This window comes from Schistocerca nitens, chromosome 6 (genome assembly GCF_023898315.1).
Source record: "Schistocerca nitens isolate TAMUIC-IGC-003100 chromosome 6, iqSchNite1.1, whole genome shotgun sequence".
NCBI lineage: Eukaryota > Metazoa > Arthropoda > Insecta > Orthoptera > Acrididae > Schistocerca > Schistocerca nitens.
In genome coordinates this window covers 650,698,506-650,724,377 of record NC_064619.1, presented here as the reverse complement: position 1 = coordinate 650,724,377, position 25,872 = coordinate 650,698,506, and the positions used below count along the sequence as shown (strand labels likewise).

Below are 25,872 nucleotides of genomic sequence, written 5' to 3'. Positions count from 1 at the left end.
TAATGGCGTTGTATCGTCTCCTTAGACAAGATGGCCCACAACAGTTGCAACTGGTCCTTCATATCCCGGGTAGTGACACTGAAACGGAGTTGATGTGCAACCTGATCCCACACACGTTATTTCGGGGATGAATATGGTGATCTTGCTAACTACGGGAATACCTCAGCCACACATAGAAAGTTCATAGAGATAGGTGCCATGTGCTGGTGAGCATTGTCATGCTGAAAAACGACACCACAATACTGTCTCATGAGAGGTAACACATGAGGACATTTACATTATTTTCACTCGCTATCTCATCACACACTCACTCTACACAAACTACTCACCCAACATATGATATCCCACTGTTTTAACAACAGCAAATGATAATATTTAAAACAATAGTAACGTCATTTGTCAATAGAGCTATACAGTGATACTTCGTAAAACCTTAATAGCAACCCTCGAAACGTTTTTGCTCTATTTTATCACAAATGAACTTCTGACAGAAACCTTATTTTTTCCCGAAAAAGAAAAAAAAGTGTTAGTGACAGCACTATGTGAGACAAAATAACAAGGAACAAGCCACTGCAACTACCTCATAAAATGCTGAATTAGCGTAGGTGGGACACAAACGAACAAACTGAGTTTTGCACATTGAGAAGCTTGGTTTCCACCCACGTAATGGTACACTATCTGATCAAAAGTATACGGACACCCATCGTGTGTGTTCGACGTTTGCTTTTACGAAGGGGTGGACTCTGTCGGGGACAATTTAAGTGAGGTGTCTTATTCTTTATGGTCTAATGGCAGCCCATATTTACTCAAGTGCCGAAACCAGAGAAGGTAGTGTGATCTTGGACGCTGGGTTCCGAAGGAAGTCGACTTTCTAACTCATCACATAGTCGGTGCACTGGGTTCAGGTTGAGACACTGGACAGTCAAGTACAGTAAAGGAATGACAGTGTTTCCAGACCATTATTTTGCAGATTCTGCATTGTGACAGGGTGCATCGTAGTGCTGATAGAAGCAATAATCGTTTCCGAACTGTTCCACTACTGTACGCGGTATGGAATTCCGTAAAATGTGTTCATATCGTTCCGCAGTTAGTGTTTTACAAAGCGTAACAAGGAGAACTGAAAGTTACCACGAAAAACAACCCCACACCGTAACGCCATCTGCTCCGTATCTCACTGTGGTAATTACACATGGTGGCAGATAACGTGATCCAGGCGCTCATCAAACCCAAAACCTTCCACCAGAGTGACACAGGTCACAGCGTGTTTTATCGCTCCAGATGAATCGTTTTTAGTCATCCACAATCCAGCTGGGTCCCTCCGTATACCATCTAAAGCGAAACTGAACACTGACTTTGGAAATACGTGGCTTATGAGTATCTGCTCGACTATTGTACTCCGTGCCTTTTAACACCCTGTACACAGTCTTTGTGCTAGCTCGGCTGCTGGCAGCACTTAGGGGAACTCATGGGTGATTCCTTGCCAGTGCTCGACTGTCCCTTTCTGTCAGCACATGTCGTCTGCCTGGTCTTGTAGTAGCTGTGGTTGATCCTTCGTGTTTCCACCTCACAATCACATCACCATCAGTCGCTTATGGCATCTTCAGAAGACTTGAAATGCCACTGACGGACTCTTTACTCGGGTGATATCCAGTGACTAGTTCACGTTCAAAGTCACTGAGCTCTAGTGACCGACCCATTCTATTGTTACTGCTTACCCACTGACAAAAAACTTCTCCTCCCCTCCTTTTATATCAATGCGTCTGCCACCCGCGACACCTAGTAGTCAATTCTGCGTTATACAAAAGTGTCTGGAACTTTTGATATTATAGTGTTATCTTACTTGGAACTCAACATGAATGTTTCTTTTAAGTTTTTTTTTATATTTACGTTAGTATTTTAACATTAAAAATACTGTTTATAGTGACTACCCTGATAGTAAAGCAACATTGGTGGATATGTTGTTTTACCATACCTTATTTTATGTATTTGCAAGCATTCTTTCCCACACTTTTCACTTTTTGTGATGTTAATTTTATTGCACGATAGTTTCCACAGTTGTCTACTTCGTCTATGTATTTGCTGAACGAAAGTAGGTTACTTTGTCTCTAGTCAACAAGCATTTTCTTTTCTATTAATATAAGGTTGAATAGTTTGTTCAGCTGTAATATACTCGAATCTTCGCACATTAGAAGCTCGGTCGGTATTTCGTCATGCCCAGTTGCTCCATCGCTTTTTCATGTTTTTAAGGGATATTTTTCCTTCTTCTCGTGTCACAACTTCTGACATGTACAATTGTTTTCTGCGGTTATGCTTGCAGGAATACCAACTGTTTTGGTTTTAAGTACTTACGGCCAGTTGCCATTAGCCGCTGTGACTGCGAGCCGACCAAGGAGTGTGAGCGATGGCTCAACGTCGTCTTTTTCCGCTGCCGCCTCTTCTGAGTACTCCAGCAATGACGTAGTCACGATTTTGCGGAAGAGCGGTGTGTGTGTGTGTGGGAGGGGGTGGGGGAGGGGAGTGAGGGGAGGGGTGTCCGACTTGTTAAAAAGAACTTTAAAAAGGCTCTTGCTTTTCATTTATTCTGAAGACAGAAGTTTTTGTTTTAAATTTTCTGTCCATTATTTGTTTTGGGAGGCCTTCACACACATAGTATTTGCTCCATAAAATTAAGCAAGAAAAGCTTCTCTTAAAAACAGTATCACTTATATTCTCAACGGAGAGAAACTAAACTGCAAAGTAAATATTTCTTTTCTTGGTAATATGATAATTTCAGTCTGCTGCTAATGATATAAAGTTCAGTATCATAATGTTCACTATCGCAGAGGATAAAAATGTTAACGTTGCGCTGGATTACTTAGAAAGTTAAACGTAATTATCTTTCACCCATTACAATCTTATATTTAAATTTGCGGATTGTCTGAAATCAGGTCAGAATTCCTTCAGCACATCAAAGCGTCCCAGGTTCCTCAATTCGACCTCAAATTTTATTAAAGTGTCTTTGATTTCACTAAAATTCTTCAGTTTCCGTAAGTGAGCAAGAATTTCAGTTATTATATAATTATAAGTTCGCAAATAGATTTAGCACGAAAGGGGAGGGGGCTTACAGGACTCAGTGGGTCCGGATGAATTCAAGAGCCTACAGATTAAAAAAAAATTTTTTTTTAGAAACGAACTATAGAATGAGATGTCATGACATACACTATCTGCTCTCCACAAACTTCTCTCCATCATTCCATATCGGAACAAAACAACAACTGAGCTCAAGTAGGGCCAAAAATGTACAGTAGCTGGTGTTGGCTTCGTAGGGATGGGCCATAGCCGATAGTGCTATCAACAGATTAAATCTATCGGTGGGCTTGTTGACTCTTCAACGATGTATGACTGAAAATCTAAATGTCTTTCAACTTCACTACATGGCAGCTAGGTCGTGTGCATTTTATTTAATCGATAGGGGGGTCCTGGCCCTGCGGACCCCTACTTGGCTACGTCCTTTGCTCCAGCAGGCCATGTTTTTTTAACGGTGTACTTCTCCGGGCTGATTGGTCATTGGCGTGCAAAAATCAAGGACGGATGTAACTGTCCCACGATGTGTCACTGCCAAGCAACGTAGCTAGATGAAACTTGGACTATTCATAGAAAGTACTGTTACATTGTAGTATAGGGGGCAAATGAAAGAAATACGCAATGTAATAAACAGGAATAACAGTAATTACACTGCAGTCACCGCGATTTATGATATGATCAGCACTGGCGGCAGTGCATGATCTGCAACTTGCTCCCTTGCTGGCAACAAAGTTGGTGAGGAGTTGTTGTGGTTGAGTGTTCCATTCTTCCAGCAGCGCGCTTCAGAAATGCTGCACGGTCGTTGATGCATGTGGACGTGTGCATGAACGTTGGTACAGGTGGTCGTGTTGCAGTTAGTCTCCCCAACGCACACCACACGTGCTTGATGTGATTTAAGTCGGAAGAATGTGCAGGCCACTTCGATTCTCCTAATAACCCTTCGTTCCACTAGTTACTCCAACTGCGCTGTTCGATGCGATCACGCGTTATTAACCATAAAAATGAAGTCATGCGCGAATGCACCCCTGAAAAAACGGACAGGGGGGCGGAGTACAGCATCATAATAACATTTATCGGTGTGTTCATCATCTTCAAAGATGTAAAGGTCAATACGCCAATGCAACATTGGTTCATATGGCTCTAAGCACTATGGGACTTAACATCTGAAGTCATCAGTCCCCTAGACTGAGAACTACTTAAACCTAACTAACCTAAGGACATCACACACATCCATGTCCGAGGCAGGATTCGAACCTGCGACTGTAGCAGCAGCGTGGTTCTAGAATCAAGCGCCTAGAACCGCTCGGCCACAGCGGCCGGCTTCATGCAACATTATGCCCCCTCTCATGACAACATGTGGTCCTACAAAACGACAATGTTTGGCACTTTTTCTTCATTCCTTACGTGTTCCCACGTCACGCCATATGACGGAACGTTCGCCACAAACCATCCAATCGGATCTTTCTCTTAGCTTCGGGCTTTATTTTGCCGCTGTCGCATTTAAGGAGATCTACCATTCATTACAACCACAGGAAATTTTGTCTGATTGTATTTTCCTGTACACATCGTCAGTGAACAATGTCATAATACTGCTGGTGTAATCTGAAAAGAGGTTTTGGATGATTAGAGATGTCATAACGCTTCCCCTGGGCACAGCCGGTGTTACTTATGCTTCTGTACAGCATTTGCGGTTCAATGTAATCGTATGCGTTCTTCTAGGTATTCCATAAATATAGGGCACAGATACAAATATACCTTTTTTTTAACTTGAGACAATTAAATATCTCGAAAGCAACGGATCGCACAAAAAAAATGTTCTTGGTGAAAATTTAATTTTAGTAAGGGGACATCTGTCTGTTTTTCAACTGACCTCGTACCCCAACTCACCTGAATGGGCGGGTCAACTCTGTATCTTCAAAAGGGAAACCCCTGTTTTTACTGTAGGGTTCGCCACCAAAAAAATATGATCGGTTTACTCATACCATTGTTTTACTTTCGTGGTAGACGGCGCTGTAATCGACAAATATCAAGTGCGCCTGTTTTGCTGTCAAGAACCAACGCATTTGAGTCTGCATTTCATTTACGGTGTAAATTTAAACCTCTGTGTTCTAAGGGGCGATAGTTATGTTCAAAATATACACTGGTGTTTCAAATTTGATTGTACAGTATAGCACGGTTAGACGTTTCAGTGTCTGGTTAGCATGATCCACGAACAACGACGTGGATGTAATAGATTTCTGTTCGCCGAAATCAAGCGTCCCAATGGTGAGAAGTTATGGGACTCACTAAATTCAAGCATCCCAATGAGGCAAGGGGACAAGCATCCTGATGGGGACAGAAAAATATTACATCAATGTCGTTGTTCCTTTTTCTAGCCAGACACTGAAACGGCTAACGATACTGCATTGTACAAGTAAATTTGCAACACTAAAGTAAATTTCGAGAATAAATATCAACCGTAGCATCAGCAAGAGCTGTTGTCCCTCAACTTGTGGGCGGTATCCCTGATGATCGATTCGTTCGGTCACATGTACTTGTAAACACACAAAGAGCGTAAGTGAACACCAATTTTCTGGAAAATATCGTACCTCACGTTTTTATGACAATTCGGTAACTGTTTCACTTCTTGCAAGGTCGTGCACCAGCACACTTCAGTTGAAGGGTTCGGTGGTACGTGTATCAAACTTTTCTTAGCCGATCGATACGTAGAAGTGGCCAAACTGCTTGGCCTCCATCCTCAACTCTTTTCAACGCTGTCGATGTCTACTTTTGGGATATTTTAAAATAATTTACGTGTTTGTCTCCCGTATCTAATATGGAATCGCCTCGGAATCGAATTGAGACAGGCTGTGAAGAAGTGCGCAATACTCTTGAAGTTAAGGATCGTATTCAGAGGGACATGAAACTTCGACGTGAAGCCTATATTGAAACAGGGAGTGGACATTTTGAACATCTTTTGCAGATGCAATTACCTGTGGGGAGAAAAATATTGCTGTTAACACACCTGTTTTGAAGGACCTAACTCGAAAATCGAGCATTCCCGAACACAGTTGTGGTGAACTTTTTTATTCTCTACATCTGAGCGATACCTATATGAAATTATACCCTGTATTTTTGAAACACCCTGTACTCATGACGTATTCATCGAGCCAGCAAGGTATCTCTTCATGATGCAAACAGAGGTGCTGTGTGTGATACATCACTAAAGATGCCAATGTTATCTTTGCTTGATATCGTTACTTCAAAAAAATAAAATAAAAATAAATGTAAAAAATCTTGTTGGTGATAATGATGGACCGCTAGATGAGCACACCATTGACCCAGTTCCGACCAGACGCAGCTACTGCATGTTTTGGCTAACTGCATTCTACTACCTGCTCGTAAGAATAGAAATTGGAGCATTTTACGAGTAGTGGTGTATTCCTATGTACATGTGTTACGTCTCGGACAGAGTATGCCGCCTCTTTTACTATCCTTCAAGAAAGCTTACCAAGCGGGAGTCGCCACAGGCGTATATATTGTGCACTCTCGTAACAGTGACTGCCCTCCGCCGCGAGTTAAAGTTTCAGGGAGCGCGCTGCTCCTCTACTGGGCTGTAGGAATGAGAAGCGACGGCTGCCCACGGATCTGGCGCGCAGCTGCGCCGCTCCCGACTTTACTGCCGCGCGCGATTGGCCAGCTGGGAAGGCCCCACGCGCTGCCCGGCGCGAGACCCGCACCGATAACCCATAAATCAACGTGCGTTATAAACAGGCGCGCCAGTAATCGCGCGTAAACCGCACTATCTCCGCGCCGGCCCGCCGCCTGAGCGCGCTCTATCAGCGTTGCCACTGTCCGCTCCACACACACACACACACACACACACACACACACACACATACACACACGCACGTACGTACACACGCTACACGCGCTACGGCTCTGTTGGAAACACATAAAGCGGAAAGGCCAAGCCAGGAAGGAGCGCAGCAAAAACCGACCGCGCCGCAGATGGAGGTGAGTCGGCTGCCCTGAGAACACGCCCGTGCTGCGGGATGTATAATGCAAAGGCGCTGCGCCCATTGCTCCCATGTCTGCTGGCCGCCGTGTGCCGGCAGTGAAAGAGTCGGGTCATATCTCAAGATGCCAGGCAGCGAGAACAGCGGCGTTATTATATCTATTCGTATAGTAAATCTGCTCGTATCAGATCTCCCTTTCCCAGTGCACAGTTTCTCAAGAACAGATGAAAACTGCGTTGCAATTAAAGATTGCGATCAATTACTTTCAGTCTGAATGCTGCACAGTCTGGAATACGACTGCCAATCAGGCAGAATCGCCTTCAATCCACGGACGCACCAGGTTGAAGATAACCGTTCGGAAAAGTACATTGTTCAGCTGCGTGAAGGAGTCGGTAACTGCCGTCCGAACCTTCTCACCCGACAGAAGTCGTCGATACTTTGCGCTGAGGCGGAATTGCAACCTAAGAGTGGGCACGTAATTATCCCTGTTAAAACATTTAGTACACGAGAAAATCAAGAAAAATATCAATTAAAAAAGTTTGATAACTACTCGTAGAGAGGTGCAATAGAATTATATCCAACCTCGTATAAGAACACAGAGTCCCAGAAACAGTGCCGAGCAATTATGTAATCGTATACTTTATTGAACTGGTAATTCTACCTTCCAGCACTACAACATGCCTTCGATTAACTGGATCACCAAATAGGACCATCAGCACACAACAGAGCGAATGCACGAGCCAACTTAATAATAATGAAGCGCCTTTTTTGTAAAGAATTCTCTTAGTGTATGTAACGCATATATACGTAGGTTAGCACGTAGCAGTGTTCCACTAAATGATTAAAATATCTCTTCTCACTTTAATATGCAACTTTCAGCATCATTTACTTTCATATCCCTAGAGTGTTGAAAAGGCCGGCAAGAGTAGACGAGCGGTTATAGGCGCTACAGTCTGGAACCGCGCGACCGCTACGGTCGCAGGTTCGAATCCTGCCTCGGGCATGGATGTGTGTGAGGTACTTAGGTTAGGTTTAAGCAGTTCTTAGAGGACCGATGACCTTAGATGTTAAGTCCCATAGCCCTCTGAGCCACCCAATGTTGAAAATTTTCAGAGTTAAAATACACCTGTATCCAAACTTGAGGCAACAAACCGCTATTTCCCCCGTCCTGTGCCTCACTCACGATATAATCATACAAACTGTCAGCAGATATTGCTACGATCGTATTCTGCACGGAAGGTGGCATTTCGCTCAATGGAAAACCAGGCCAACGATGACGCCAGGGCACCTATCAAAGGCGATAATGTTTGCCGGTTAGTCCCATATCCACAACTGTTGTGCACGCAGTAACCGACGCAGCAGTATGGCACGGAGAAGACGCCTACCACACTCTCTGCCGTGGAGGGCCATAGGAAAAATGGAACCAAGGCAGCCGCTTATCGATATGGTCCCATGGCTTAGCGTAAATCGTTCCGTTGCTTCTCGGATGTGCCGACAGTTTATAGAGCGAAACTATATTACGAAGACCAGGGCAGGGTCGACCACGTGTGAAAACAGTATTGTTTAACGTAATCTTGAAATAAATGTATTTTTCTTCCATTAGTAAGTGTTTTAGAAGTATTCTGACCAGCTCTAGTATTTAATTAACAGTAATGTTTCAATGCCAGATGCTTACAAAATTGGGTTAATGTCTTAAGCTATAAGGCGTTTGTCTTTGAAAATGAGCATCTTTGGTTTTAACTGTCCTCAATTCAATTGTCTACATCTTATTCCTGACTTGAGCGTGCTTACACTACTTGCTTAGTGTCAGAACAATAACTTTAACTTTCCTTTATAAGTATTTCCTTTGTTACAACTAGTTACAGAAAATTCGTCGAGGATAAACGATAACGCGTTGACTAAAGTTTATTTTTTAATAGATGAAACTTTATTGTTCTCTCTTTTTAAATTTAAATGCTCTACACTATGACCAAATGTCAACTGTGAAAGAGTGACTACAAAAAGTTAATATTCCCACACCAAGCGAGACGAAAAGGATAAAAAAAAACTCAAAATAAATCCTAGGTGCTACCACCACTTTAAATATCAGCTTAAAAATCAGATTTTCAAAATATTAGTCTCTTCAGGTGTTACCCTCTCGCTTACCCACTAGCAGATTCTAGATGTAATTGACAGTCATCACTTTTACTACAGAAATAATGATAGCAGTTAGAATTCCCGCTTTGAAATGGTTCAACTACGATGTTGTGATCGCAATAGTAACGCCACTAACAATACGTGAGGACAAAATACGCCGTCTGCAATAATTCATCTCTTATGCGTGTGCTCCTGTGCTCGATTCACCAGTCAGGAAAAGCTCCGGGAATAATGCTCAATAAGCAATTACTCCGCGTACCCAATAATGTTACTACCTCGCAATGTGACTCTATACTCAAAAAATTATACTGTTGGCTGATAACTGACTTATCTTCATAAATCCCCCTTAACTATTTGCAACACCCAAATCCACTGGGGTGTGAACTAAATATCGCAGGCAACACAACACGGACGACTTCAGACAAATTACTGAAGTCAATACTTTAGTCTCGTATTTTGAAGGCTCACAAATTCAACTATCTAATACTGACACCGCCTACGAGCCGGTCTTGACTAAGACCGTACCAACATAAAATTACTTGACCTTTGCTCAAATGTAACACGAAATACGAGGAGCCCGACTCTGACATGATTCAAAAAATGGTTATACTAATCATGCCCCAGATCAGGTACGGCATTCTTAAAACTTTTCATTTTAAACACAGCTTAGTCCAAAAAACAACTTTCTATACTTTTATTTTTTCCCACTGAAATCGCAGAAAATTCCACACTGACAAAATAATCGATACAATTTTTCTCTAGGTAGGTGTCTATCATGGAACTTTTTAACGTGTCCGAACTCACATGCAGTAACACACATGTTATCTTTCTGACTCAAGCTCCTTACCTGCTCAGCTTCTCAGTAGTGACTGACACAAAATTCCTTCAGTACCATATCTGAACCATTAATTCACACAAATGTAGCGCCGTACCACTGGTTCTTAACAATTAAACTAGAGAATCTCGTGGCAGTCGGTTGCTCGTCTAGCGGCCAGGTCACCCGGGATGATATCCAGCGCACCCAAGCTTTGCTGTCGGCCGGGGATGGGTGGATGTTCTGTGCCTCTCTCTACGAATTCTTCCACGACTGAGCACAGTACTGATCTTTTCTAGAACATAATCATCAATTTAGACTTTACTTACAATGAAATGATAAATACCACATCCTTTTCCTCGATTTATTTTAGACTCCTATTAAAACAGATTGAAACGATAAAATTAAATCGTGACGAAAGGACAGCCAGTACAACAATTTTGATTCGACGCATCTGCAAAGCCCTTTTAAAGTGACTCGTCGCTTCTGTTGTATGAAATTTGCGGTATGGGGACGTGCGTTATCATGAAGCTCCAGCGCCCACTTGCGCACCATTTCACAACAGCTGTTTTCTACAGACATGGTGCGCCATACACATCCTTTATATATATATATATATATATATAGAATAAGCAATAATAGGAGCTTACATATATATAAGCTCCTATGATTGCTTATTCTATGCCTCTAGTTTTTTTTTACGAGGCATCACGCGCGATGTTGCTCTCGGACCGGAAGTTGATAAAGCGCCAGCAGCGGAAGTTGTGGTTGAGATAATCGCTGGCTATATAAGTAATCTTTCTCTTAAGACGGCGCCAGTCATCGAGCAGCCGCACTTGCAGCAACACTGAACGACTTACAGACTTACAGTTACACAATCATGATTTCGGCTTCAAAGAGCCATTATCAAGTGTTTTAAGTGTTATAAATTGTATTGTATTGTATTATATGACAGTATGCCCATCTTAGGCAATTTATAAAACACTTGATAATGGCACTTTGAAGCCGAAATAATGATTGTCTAAGTGTGAATGTAACACTGTAAATAAACAACAGTCTAATGGTGGTATTGACTTTAAAGGACGTATTATGACTGTGGCCCCGCATTATGGAAAAATTACTATACGACAGTATGCCATCTTAGGCAATGAAATGAACTATCTTTCCAAAATTATGACGTAATGGCACGCGCAGTGAACAGCAATAACAAAATATAAGGGCACTGGATAGGTAGATTGCACCCGTAGACCCAGAAGAAGGCCACTGCAACCGTGGCCGAAACGTTGGTTTTCTCCAGCAGTGGTTTTATACAATATGACGCAGTACCATACCCAGAAAACTTTTATACCGACTGACTCTAGCCACAGAAGCCTACGCAATTATAATGGGGCCGGCCGCTGTGGCCGAGCGGTTATAGGCGCTTCAGTCGGGAACCGCGCTGCTGCTACGGTCGCATGTTCGAATCCTGCCTCGGGCATGGATGTGTGTGATGTCCTTAGGTTAGTTAGGTTAAAGTAGTTCTAAGTTCTAGGGGAATGGTACCCTCAGCTGTTAAGTCCCTTGGAGCCATTTGAACCATTTTTTGAATTGTAATGGATGCCTTGTTTCCGTTTCAGTCTGTTGAGGCTCAGTATGATCAACTTATCATCAGAATTAAAGAAGGCAGATAGATGACACGCAAGCGGATCTCTAACACCCATATAACAATCATGAACGTTATAACGCCAAACACCGTCATGTAATCTACTATCCAGGCCACCCTACTATGAAGGTTTACACTTACGCGTAAGGTTCGCCGGTCAAAAATAGTTATTATGGTGCTACTTGCTCCTGAACAGAATTCTGTTTCTCTGACACCACCTGCGAAGTTGAAGATGGTGGTCTTCGTCCATGCTCTTCTCATTAAGTATTATCAACAGTCCTGAGGACCACATACAGGAACGCGAAGACCTAGTGGAAGATCTCGATGCCTCTACGCAAATATCTCGTTTAGAACGTCGCAGAGAGCATAAAGGCCTGACAATACGACCAGAACGCGAGGATCCACCAGCGGCGCCATGCCGCCATGCGAAGAACAACTTACTAGGGTGATATCCGTGAGGCTATGATCTTCTCTGCAAGTGGAGCTGCTTTTTGGGTGGAGAGAAGGGGGCGGGGGGGGGGGGGGAGGGGGGAAGGACGATGCGTCGTCCAACATGATGGTCTAGTCGCTTAATGCCACCGACTCGTCTCCTGCCTTCTGCAATTATTTAACATTTGTGATTTCTGCAAGGTTCTGAGCCTTATTTACTCATAGAATATAGTAATTGTCTAGAACATTCAATGTATGCATAAATAGGAGCACTATATGTAGAGGTAAGTAACGGAACTTGATTCCGAATTCTTCTGACAGCGGCATTACCGATCATTTATCTTGAAAGCAGTAGGCGCTAATATCTACTTCAAGACATCTACAACGAAACAGAAATTTAAAATCGTGCGTCCAGCAGAGATGTGGTACATTACATTAATCATGTGCAGTGTGTCAATTAAAGAGTTTTTAAACGAAAGTAGGCTTATTTTCCGTCAGTTCATCGTTGTTTACATTATTTCAAACTGATCTGTTTCGAGCGGTATCCCCACCTTCAGGTTATTTCTCGTAGTAACTACGAGAGACTATCAGAAGGTGGGTGACACTGCACGAAACGCATCAGCTTTAAATAATAAAAACAGCGATAAACAGAAGGAAGATAAGTGTATTTTCCACAAATAAGGATAGTGGGTAACTCTTTGCCGACGAATAGGCTCAGTTTTCATAAATTTGAAGCAATAGAATTCCGAGTATTACCTCTTCACATGAGTTTGCGAAATCCACCCTGTCTGATATTTTAAACATTAAATACGCTCACAGATTATATTACATGGCGTCAGAGATTCAAACGCGGAACTTTACCTTTTTGCGGGCAATGCTGGTTTGGTATGTAGGAGAGAGGTACTTTGGAATTGAAACTGTAAGACCAGCAGATCATAAGTCTATAAGAACATTGTCCACGAAAGAAAGGGAAGACTGCTGCACACTGTATTGATCTTCCACGAAGCTTCATTAAAAATGTTAATGGAATCTGTTATGACATTTCATTAGCAAAGTAATTTGGATGGCCATTATTCCATCCGCTCTTTGGTGGGCGAATGTGTTGCTCTGTTTGTGCTTGAATGGTCCGATTTCGGGTTTCACTGTGCGAGATTACAGAGACTTATCCGATACGATCAACCGCAACAGCCTCAAATTGTTGCTCATTTACACTCCATTGTGGTCAGCTCAAATGTCAGGCTTTTATCAAAGCGGCCAGATTATGAGGAGTAATGTTCGACGTGACGATTCTCGAATTTCACACAACAAAATTTCGCGAGAAAATTGATGTTTCCTTGTCCTGGGCAAAAGTAAAAGCAGTACACATTTATCCTGTAAACAACTTCCTGTCTCGTCCAGTAAAAGTTTTTCTGCCCTTTTCAGCCGTCGGAACTGTCGTTCTGCCAATGTGTTAGAACATAACAACGCCGTTAGAGAAGGGAACGCTAGCTGTGTGCAACGTATGTTTCTGTACCGAGACTTTTCTGTTTCTAAAGCTGCTCTTCGAACGCTTACTTCGTGCATCTGAGCAGAGATTTTGTGCCAAAAACGTTTTCTGCTTCCTTGGAAGTAGCTGACGATATCCAGTTTTATAGACTTGCACTAGAAGGTTCTCAAAACCAATAACCTTATTTCTTTTAAGGGTTTAAAGAACCTATTGCAATCACTTTGTGGTTGTGATGCAAGTAGAAATAATCTCAATCTACAAGTATAGAAAATACTTTTGTACTATGTTCTTCAGAACAAGTGTAATTCTTGATATGCATACGATTTAACTTCTCGAGTACGACATTATAAAGTTTGTCTACCAACATATTACTTATATTCATTCTGATGTTTCCACGACTGCCATGAACTACTGCAGATTTAAGTATTTCAGTTACTTACAGAATTTTTCAAAAATTACCGGAAATACATTTTTTTACGCGGCAACTAAGCATCCTACAGACATATCGTTAAGTACACTCTACCCATCACAAACTCTTGAGTAGCTTTGTTTCACAAGGTTGATATTTCTTTTCGTTTCCGAGCTATTTCTATTTGCAAGGAATGTGGAGCGGTGTTTGTGGCGAATTTTTCTGCGCCTGATTTACGCAGTAACAACAAAACGTGGAATTTAGCACGCAAATTGAGAAACCATTTACGGAAATGTCTGAACGTATGGAGCAGGTTTACAGAGATCACAATTTACCACGACCGCTGGGTTAATAATTGTGGCAACGGTTCAGTTGAAGATCATCCACAAAGAGAAGGCCTTAGATATCACCTCGTGGCGTAAAATTAGAGATGTGGCGGATGCTGTACATTGTATACTTGCCATGCAATTTGAAGAAGAGGTCAGAGTCATGGCTGACACGTATAGCCTCAACATAGAACTTGTATTAGGCTGCAGCGCAATTTCGTTTGATGAGCGAATAACTGAAGAAACATCAAATAGACGTTTGCTAGGAATTTCTTGAACAAGTTGATGATAATGGAATATTAAAGCAAAAGTTCGGCATGGGTGTCGAGTGTTATATTTATAGGTACGGTATTGAGACAAACGTACAAGCACATCAGTGGGTTCTCAGGGTAAGTACATCCCCAAACATGCGTGTCAGTTTCAATGCAATAGCAGAGTGCTGTCCTTAACTGTTGTTTGACTGTCAGTTGAACTTTACCTTATAATTTTTATCTCAAACAGCCAAGTATTATTATTATTATGCAAGCGTTTTGAAAATTTTGCACGATGAAATTGGAAAAATGCGACCACAGGACGCTCTCTGTCCCTCCATCACGAGGACGACCCTGCCCTCTCAGTACTGTCATTTCGCGGGTATCACGGCAAAAATCGTATGCCTGTTCCGTTGCACGCACACCACTTCACAGATATCACATCATGTAGTTTCCTCCTGATACTCAAAATTAAAAACTTTGCTAATAGTGTGTAGTTTTTGACGGTTTCCGTGACATTTAGGAAAGTACGTCAGAGACATTGAAAGACAGTCCAAAATAAGATCCATAGGGCTCATACAGAACGTAAATACAGGAGGTTAGTAAAAATATAAAAACACCGGAAACGTAACACATTACCATGCTTAATACGGTACATAATGTCCGGTGGCATTCTAAAGAGTTTCTAGACCGGCTATTACAAGTCCTTTATGAATTTCAAGGGCATCTTACATCATTCTTCTTGAAAATAATGTCAAGTTCAGATACCGGTGATGGAGATGGTAGCGATCTCGCATGTCTCTCTTAAAAGTAGATCATAAATTCTCAATGATACTGGGATAAGCTGAGTGTGGCGACCAGAGGTGGTACGATTATTCATCCTCACAAAACCAGTCCCGGATGGTGTTAACTGCGCGTACAGGTTCTCTGTCGTATTGCAACATGACACATCACACTGGGAAACAAACGTTGTACAATGGTATGGACCTAACCAGCCAAAACGGTCACATGATCCTTGGCGGTAGCACAACTTGTACAGTACCCGTGGAGCCCATGGAATACCATGATATGGCTGCACAAATCATTACCGAATCGACGCTATGTTTCGCTCTTTGGATGTAAATTCGGTCGCAAGTCGGAAACAGTGAGAAACGACACTCATCAGACCACATTAATTTCTTCCATTGCCCCATGATCCAGGTTTTAGTATTTCTGCACATTTTCCTGCCAAAGGCATTTGCGTCTCTGATGTGAAGTTTTGGAATTGCAGCTCGCCCTGCACTTCCCTGCTTATAGAGCTGCCTTCATGTGATTTTGGCGGTGACAGGGTTCGCGAGTGGGACATTTAGTTCTGCAATGAATTTTGCAGCAGCTGTCCCGTTAGGTTTCGCCACGACCCTCTTCAACGACCGTCTGTCACAATAACTTAACACACACTTTCCTCGGCGTTGTAAATTAGCGTATGATGTTTTTCCGCTTTTTCTGTATGAGGTGCAGATCTTCGATATGATGCCGCTTCAGACATCAAACACATCGTCTATCTTTATTACGGAAGCACCCACAACATGGGCAACAACAGTCGCCCACGTTCGAATTCACTTAGCTCCGATATACAGCACTCACGACTACACAGAACACTGTTCTGACCACAGCTGACGCTTGCAAAGCATTGATGACATTTCACAGGTGCCGTTCGTGGTCAAGTACGACAGCGCAATTCGCAGGCTTGGCTAGCACCTGTATTAATGTCAACTATGGATTTCTGCAGTGTTTCCATATTTTTATCCTTCAGTGAACTGTAGTGGTGGAACACAGTCAGTGTGTTGAGGACTACACTTTTTATTTCAGTTTTCAGACTCACGTCGCAAAAATGGTGTCATTATCCCTTCCTACTTGTTAAGGAGTCATTATTAGGTCATCTCACTAAAGAGAAACAAAATTGGGGCTAACATACTGGAAAAACTTATTTGTATTATCAGCAAAGCTTCTATGAATAGATACATGCGCATCAAGACGTTATTTAGTTGATGTTGTTGTTGTTGTGGTCTTCAGTCCTGAGACTGGTTTGATGCAGCTCTCCATGCTACTCTATCCTGTGCAAGCTTCTTCATCTCCCAGTACCTACTGCAACCTACATCCTTCTGAATCTGCTTAGTGTATTCATCTCTTGGTCTCCCTCTACGAATTTTACCCTCCACGATGCCCTCCAATACTAAATTGGTGATCCCTTGATGCCTCACAACATGTCCTACCAACCGATCCCTTCTTCCGGTCAAGTTGTGTCACAAACTTCTCTTCTCCCCAATTCGAATCAGTACCTCCTCATTAGTTATGTGATCTACCCATCTAATCTTCAGCATTCTTCTGTAGCACCACATTTCGAAAGCTTCTATTCTCTTCTTGTCCAAACTATTTACCGTCCATGTTTCACTTCCATACATGGCTACACTCCATACAAATACTTTCAGAAACGACTTCCTGACACTTAAATCTATACTCGATGTTAACAAATTTCTCTTCTTCAGAAACGCTTTCCTTGCCATTGCCAGTCTACATTTTATATCCTCTCTACTTCGACCATCATCAGTTATTTTGCTCCCCAAATAGCAAAACTCCTTTACTACTTTAAGTGTCTCATTTCCTAATCTAATACCCTCAACATCACCCGACTTAATTCGACTACATTCCATTATCCTCGTTTTGCTTTTGTTGATGTTCATCTTATATCCTCCCTTCAAGACACCATCCATTCCGTTCAACTGCTCTTCCAAGTCCTTTGCTATCTCTGACAGAATTACAATGTCATCGGCGAACCTCAAAGTTTTTATTTCTTCTCCGTGGATTTTAATACCTACTCCGAATTTTTCTTTTGTTTCCCTTACTGCTTGCTCAATATACAGATTGAATAACATCGGGGAGAGGCTACAACCCTGTCTTACTCCCTTCCCAACCGCTGCTTGCCTTTCATGTCCCTCGACTCTTATAACTGCCATCTGGTTTCTGTACAAATAGTAAGTAGCCTTTCGCTCCCTGTATTTTACCCCTGCCACCTTCAGAATTTGAAATAGAGTATTCCAGTCAACATTGTCAAAAGCTTTCTCTAAGTCTACAAATGCTAGAAACGTAGGTTTGCCTTTCCTTAATCTATTTTCGAAGATAAGTCGTAAGGTCAGTACTGCCTCACGTGTTCCAGTATTTCTACGGAATCCAAACTGATCTTCCCCGAGGCCGGCTTCTACTAGTTTTTCCATTCGTCTGTAAAGAATTCGTGTTAGTATTTTGCAGCTGTGGCTTATTAAACTCATTGTCACGCCACAGCAACAGGTGGACGCTTGGCTATAGTAAGCAGCTTCAAATGGGTGTAGGTATGCGCAGTTACACAGATATGAAGATGCTTCCACAGGATACACTAGCGTGGAGACTGCATCAGTCTGTCTTCAGACTGGAGAAAAGGACAAAGAAAACAATTTATGCCAGAATTCGTAACCTGCTTCTTTTGCTTACGACTTTGTCCCGCAGATTTTGCGGGGTCGGCGTGATTACAATCGGATTTGGCAAAGTTAGTTTTGAGGGGGTGGCCGGATGCCCTTCCTGCCACCACCCCGTACCCACCTGGTACGGAATCAGTAACAGGTCAAAATACACACATCAAAAAAAGTTTTGCATCACCCCGGTTCCCAGAACTCCTGAAGACAGACGTTGACTGTATCACAGACAGTCCTTTTGACTGTTTAGAGATGTCACTAAACCCGCACAAAGGTGTAAGAAACCATGCATGAGCAGCGCCTATTACACGGAGGGGTCCGACAGCCGATCAGTTCCAGTCATTCCACCACTAACGAGGTAAACGGCGCGTGTGGTCTGTAATTCAACCATGCCTAGACGGTTAATACCGTGGTTCGATCGCGTCCGCGTTATTACTTTGTGCCAGGAAGGACTTTCAACAAGAGAACTGTTCAGGCGTCTCGGAGTGAACAAAAGTGATGTTGTTCGGACATTGAGGAGATGCAGAGAGTCACGAACTGTCGATGACATGCTTCGCCCAGGCTGCCCAAGGACTACTACTGCGGTGGATAGCCGCTACCTATGGATTATGCCTCGGAGCAACGCCACCATGTTGAATAATGCTTTTCGTGAAGCTGCAGAAGACGTCGTGTTATGACTCAAACTGTGCGCAGTAGGCTGTATGATGCGCAACTTCACTCCCGACGTCCATGGTGAGTTCCATCTTTGCAACCACTTAACCATGCAGCGCGGTATAGATGGGTCCAACAACATGCCTAATGGACCGCTAAGAATTGTCATCACGTTCTCTTCACCGATGAGCGTCGCATATGTCTTCAACCAGACAATCGTCGTAGACTTTGGAGGCAACCCAGTCAGGCTGGACGTCTTGGACAAACTGCCCAGCGAGTGCAGCAAGGCGGAGGTTCCCTGCTATTTGGGGGTGGCATTATGTGGGGCCGACGTACGCCGCTGGTGCTCATGGAAGAAGCCGACGAGGCTATACGATATGTGAGTGCCATCCTCCGACCGATAGTGCAAGCATTTCGGCAGCTTATTGGGGAGGCGTTGGCCTTCATGGACGACAATTCACGCCCCCTTCGTGCACATATTGTGAGTGACTTCCTTTAGGATAACGACATCGCTCGACTAGAGTGGCCAACATGTTCTCCAGACATGAACCCAATCCAACATGCCTGGGATGGATTGAAAAGGGCAATTTATGGACGACGTGACGCAACAACCACTCTGAGGGATCTACGCCGAATTGCAGTCGAGGAGTGGGACAATCTGGACCAACAGTGCCTAGATGAACTTGTAGATAGAATGCCGCGACGAGTATTTGAGGTACCACCACCTATGAAGATCTCGCTGTATTGCTGTACAACGTGCAATGTGTGGTTTTCATGAGCAATAAAAAGGGCGGAAATGATATTCATGTTGATCTCTACTCCAATTTTCTCAACAGATCCCGGAACTCTCGGAAACGAGGTGATGCAAAACTTTTTTTGATATGTGTACAACTAAACTAGCTGTGATTGTTAAAACTGAAGACAACAGGTAACATCACAATAGTATGATGATGGTAACGATTAAATAGTAAAATATGCGATTAAAAATGTTCGCAAGGTAAAATTGATTTTGAAAATACCGTTCCCGGAGTTAAGACTAGAGGAAAATTACGTGAGTACTGGTGTAGGTAAACCGTACACTAGAAGCGGCTTAAATAACGCTCGCTTACAGACGCGTTACGCTAGTGGCCAACTGCCTACGGGCGTACACTAAACATCTAGTATGAAAGAGCTGTTATATCAAGTGACGTTTAAATAAGTGTGAGTCTCCAGAAGAAAGAATCAGGAGCAAAGTAAAAGAGAAAACCCTGGAGAAGAGACTACAGAACAGATCATCAAACGCTTCGAAAAATAATTTGTCTCTTAACAATGGAGTTGATGAGAAATCGTTAAGAACTCGGAAGCGGGGCTGAGAAAAACAATAAAAGAATTTCCTTCGTAGCCCTCTTTGGAGAAGACAGTTGTTCACTGAATACTTAGATGGATGAACACTGTGTTTTGAACACGAGTAGGTCGTTCGTTGAAGTATCTATATTACCAAGTCAGTTCCGGGTTGGATAAATGACGGCTTCCAAGGGCATTAAAATCTGATTTTCAGTATTTCGTATTATTATTGTCCGAATTTTTTAATTAAAATGCTATCAGAATCAGTTCGTTAAGAGGTGCTTTCTAACGTTACAGATTTAACATAATAACTAAAGTATTAAAGTTGGGAAGTGTCTTGATGCAGCGTAACCCACAGCGCTTAAATTATCTAGACAAAATTCATCCACTGTTTGAGAACGAGAGCCCTTAACGACTTCAATAAACTTGAAACATAATTTAAAAATGTTCCCTTTTTTTCCTCACTTACAGTCCAGAAAGTAATTTAAAGAAAAGGCGGGGCTACAGTGTAGGTGATTCGTTTGTCACGCTCATTGGCGAGCAGATGACGCTCACGACGCCTGTCCCTTCGCTTTCTGTTTTGACTCTGCAGGCACTAACTGTACGGATGTATTATTTGAACAGTGTTTGCAACGATCGTCCTAGGGCAAAACCATGCCCAAACGACGAGTATGTACCGCTGTTGAACAGCTTCAGCCATTTGAAGGGTGTTGCTTTCTTGGGACCACGGGATGAGAATGGCCGAATCGACAGGTTGCTGCACATGTTGGGCTCAATATTTTTACGGTGTGACGCTGCTTTCAGCAGTGATCTGTGGAATATTCTCACAGCTGTAAACACTATTCTGGACGCCCGTGATATAATGAAGCACTTGTAACGAGTGGTAGTGGACCAAATATCATCCCGGGACGAAATTCGGGCACGTGTTACACCGACTGTGTCATCAGGAACACTGGGAACCGTTTCCTAGCAGCAGAACTAAGATCACAGGTGTGTCTAGGCAGTGTGCCACTGGCACAGTGACGTAACTAAGCATGTCGTGAAAGGGTTGACTGGAGAGTGGAATGGTGCATTGTTCTCTTTAGTGATGGCAGGTTCTGTCTGTATGCGAGTGAGGGACGTATACCTGTATGGCGCAGACGTACTGAGCTTCCTGTTTCAAAGTGCATTCGGCGTGAGACTAACGGCCATTCCCAATCTTTCCGGTGTATGTGTATGTGCGTGTGTTGTCGGGAGGGGGGTGGGGCGGAGAGGGAAGGCATAAGGCATCAGTTACGATTCGCAGCCACAATTCTGCACAGTTCAGTAACCAGCGCCCGCTGCACTACACAGGCTGTTATTCCCGTGCTGCTGCTATTTCTTGTACATGAAGAAGATGTGTTTTTTCAGCATTAAAATGCACGTTTCCAGACGGCTGTAGCGACACAACGTGCTCTTTGTGGTGTATAAAAACAGCCCTGGCCAAAAAGATTACCAGATCTCTCGCCATCGTGTAGGATGAAGTGGGAAATTATTTGTACTGCAGGGCCTGGAATATTTCTTGCCGAATAGCAATAACAGGTACAGAGTTCTTGAGATAATCTATCTCAGGAAGCCATTCGGCATATTTATGATCTTTTCATGCGAAAAGACACGCCTTCATTGCCACCATAGGTCAAGTACACTGTGAACTGATGCGACTGTGTGGCTATCCTTCACTGTTTCATGTGTCTGTGGTCTAAATTTTTTGTTGTTTGTATACTCCAACAATGATGAACTGTTACCTCATTGTCAATAAAATGACATTTTCCTTGAGGGTATTGCATTTATTTCTTCTGCTAGTGGATTATTGCTTCAGTACTAACACTGTCCTCAATCCATTTTGTGAACAGCACATGTACCAATGAAGATACGTACAGGGTGTTTCAAAAAGAACTTTACAACTCTGAAAATTAATATCAATTAATTCATAGTATCTACAGAGATGATTTTAGTGTCAGTTTGTAGGGAAATACATCAAGTTTTATCTCACGCACTTCGCTAGTGCCGAATCGCACCTTAAGGAGCGCTAGCGGCAGTTGCGCAGTTGCGTTAAAAATGACTGCCTTCACTGGACCCGATGGTGGTAGCTATGGAATCGAAGTCGGTGACAACAGTTCAGCGTAATTTCCGTACCGAGTACAGTAAAGATCCTCCTAGTAGACCTAAATTTACGAGCAGCATAAACAGCGTGCTCGTTAAGATGTGGGAAAACATCAGGACGTCCAAGCAAATCTGACGACGTCGTTGAAGGAGTGAGACAACATTTTGTCAACAGCCCTACGAAATGAACCTTGAGAAACCGTTTGAATTTTAAACCGAACCGATTGGCGTTCGCACAAGCAATGAAAGACACTAATAAAATTGCTCGCAAGAACTTCTGTGCAGGTATGTTAAATCGATTTCATGAAGATGAAAATTTCTTGGACAAAATCGTCCTTTCTGACTAGTCTACTTTTCGCTTAAGTGGTAAGGTTAAGACACACAACTGTAGCATTTGGGGCAATCAAAATCCACATCGAACATTGCAACATGTTCGTGATTGCCCTAAACAGAAAGTTTTTTGTTCTTCGAGCTAGAACAAAGTGTACGGCCCCTTTTATTTCGTGAGAGAATCATCAACGGGGTAGTGTACCTGGAAATCTTACAACAATTTTTGAGACTGCAGTTCGATGAGAACGAAATTTTACATCATACAAGATGGTGCATCAGCGCACTACCTGGCTGACGTCCGCGATTTTCCCAGTGATCGCTTTCCAGGTCAGTGGATTGGCCTCGATGAGCCAATAACATGGCCTCCACGCCCCTAAACCTGACAACACTCGATTCTTTTTATTGGCTGTCATCAAGGATATCGTGTTCGCAGCTCCTGTGCCGGATTCTCTACCTGCACTTAGAGAAAGAACTTATGCTGCCACTTAGGAAGTTACGCTTGCAATGCTACAGTGAGTTTAGGAAGAAATTGACTTCCGATAGGATGTGTGCAGAATAACAAGCGGAAGCGACTTACAACATCTTTAGTTTAAGGTTAAAAAGCTTGATGTGTTCCCTACAAAATATAATTAAACTCAGCTCTATATCTTCTTTCAATAAATTTATATGAATTTTTAAATTTGTAAAGTCCTTTTTTAAACTACCTGTAGAAATGTATAGCATTGTACGGCAGAGGTACTAGTTCAGATTTTTTCATTAGTCCATAGGTGAATAATCCGAAACTAATAAAATCAACATAATTAACGTCTTGTGTCCTTAACCACAAAGCTTTTACATGGTAGAAGGTTCATATTTAACACATTAACTCACTTATAAAGCTATATAGCAAGCAGTCGTTTGAAGCTTTTTTTTACGCAATGTAGTTCAGTGCTTTAAACAATAGAGGCTGTGGTTAGATGTTGTAACTGTTGACTGAACTATCAGGTTAGCACATAGAAGTGTTATACAGCAGGAACGTCTTTCCAAACTACGCAAAGCTCAGCCGACCGAGATTTAGTCACAGGAGGTAGGTAGACAGGCAGTGGGTGCTGTGGCGGCAGCGGCGGCCTTACCTGTCGTGTGTGATGGTGAGGGACGGCTCGGGGAAGACGCCCTCCGCGCGGCAGCTGACGTTGACGGCGCCCTCCTTGTGCCTCGTCTGCACAACCTCCAGATCCTTCTCGGGCGGCACTGCAAAGTGGCAGGAAAACACGCGTCACATCACACGTACACATCGAAGCTGATGGCGGGTAAAACTTTTAGTACACGTATCAAAAGAATGCAACTTCAGACACAATGAGTGTTAGACCCAGATTACAATGGATCCGCGCTCATGGCACTGGGGATAATTCGCATTCAACGTTTGTTTAACACGACAATACGTGATGTGACTGTTCTCTTTTCTCTAAAATTATTTGTTGGTAACTATTTAAACCTGGGATTCCCAGTCATGTAGAACTTTATAAGAGACATCATATTTACGCCAGTGACGGTAACACTTTCTTTATTTCACGATTGCAATTTCGGCCTCAGGCCATTATCAAGTGAAGATATTATGGCTATTAGGCCATGTCAACGTAAAATGAGCTGACACATTTATATGTCTTTGTCATTACTATTAAATGCATTGGAGACGCTGTTACATAGTGCGAGCACACATACCCATATGTCATAAAACAACATAGTCTGTAGACAGTCATGTTCGTCAGCCCATCAGTAGCCAAAACGGCTACCAGTAGCCTGTAAACAGTAATCTACCGCTGCAGTTTACTGCATATGCGATAAGCTTCATCTGCCCACAATTTGTTCTCCAAACCTGGTTTCCATTATTTCTCTCTGCGATATGTTCTCAGTTCAGCTTGTGTAGTTCTATTTCAATACTGTTTCTATATGTACTTTCTCTTCCCCCATGAACCATGGACCTTGCCGTTGGTGGGGAGGCTTGCGTGCCTCAGCGATACAGATGGCCGTACCGTAGGTGCAACCACAACGGAGGGGTATCTGTTGAGAGGCCAGACAAACATGTGGTTCCTGAAGAGGGGCAGCAGCCTTTTCAGTAGTTGCAGGGGCAACAGTATGGATGATTGACTGATCTGGCCTTGTAACATTAACCAAAACGGCCTTGCTGTGCTGGTACTGCGAACGGCTGAAAGCAAGGGGAAACTACAGCCGTAATTTTTCCCGAGGACATGCAGCTTTACTGTATGATTAAATGATGATGGCGTCCTGTTGGGTAAAATATTCCGGAGGTAAAATAGTCCCCCATTCGGATCTCCGGGCGGGGACTACTCAAGAGGACGTCGTTATCAGGAGAAAGAAAACTGGCATTCTACGGATCGGAGCGTGGAATGTCAGATCCCTTAATCGGGCAGGTAGGTTAGAAAATTTAAAAAGGGAAATGGATAGGTTAAAGTTAGATATAGTGGGAATTAGTGAAGTTCGGTGGCAGGAGGAACAAGACTTTTGGTCAGGTGATTACAGGGTTATAAATACAAAATCAAATAGGGGTAATGCAGGAGTAGGTTTAATAATGAATAAAAAAAATAGGAGTGCGGGTTAGCTACTACAAACAGCATAGTGAACGCATTATTGTGGCCAAGATAGACACAAAGCCCATGCCTAATACAGTAGTACAAGTTTATATGCCAACTAGCTCTGCAGATGATGAAGAAATTGATGAAATGTATGACGAGATAAAAGAAATTATTGATGTAGTGAAGGGAGACGAAAATTTAATAGTCATGGGTGACTGGAATTCGAGTGTAGGAAAAGGGAGAGAAGGAAACATAGTAGGTGAATATGGATTGGGGGGAAGAAATGAAAGAGGAAGCCGCCTTGTAGAATTTTGCACAGAGCATAACTTAATCATAGCTAACACTTGGTTCAAGAATCATAAAAGAAGGTTGTATACCTGGAAGAATCCTGGAGATACTAATAGGTATCAGATAGATTATACAATGGTAAGACAGAGATTTAGGAAACAGGTTTTAAATTGTAAGACATTTCCAGGGGCAGATGTGGATTCTGACCACAATCTATTGGTTATGAACTGCAGATTGAAACTGAAGAAACTGCAAAAAGGTGGGAATTTAAGGAGATGGGACCTAGATAAACTGAAAGAACCAAAGGTTGTAGAGAGTTTCAGGGAGAGCATAAGAGAACAATTGACAGGAATGGGGGAAAGAAATACAGTAGAAGAAGAATGGGTAGCTCTGAGGGATGAAGTAGTGAAGGCAGCAGAGGATCAAGTAGGTAAAAAGACGAGGGCTAATAGAAATCCTTGGGTAACAGAAGAAATATTGAATTTAATTGATGAAAGGAGAAAATATAAAAATGCAGTAAATGAAGCAGGCAAAAGGGAATACAAAC

At 42.7% G+C, this 25,872-nt stretch overlaps 1 protein-coding gene across 4 annotated transcripts in view; it reads right to left on the bottom strand.

Moving 5' to 3' along the window:
- Positions 1–25,872, bottom strand: part of LOC126262332 (hemicentin-1-like) — a 1,226,997-nt gene that overhangs the window by 524,153 nt on the left and 676,972 nt on the right. For all 4 annotated transcript variants that reach the window (XM_049958886.1, XM_049958889.1, XM_049958888.1 and 1 more), the window contains exon 3: positions 23,577–23,694. In XM_049958886.1, coding sequence (XP_049814843.1) covers positions 23,577–23,694 — 118 coding nt within the window. The remainder of the gene's footprint in view (positions 1–23,576; positions 23,695–25,872) is intronic.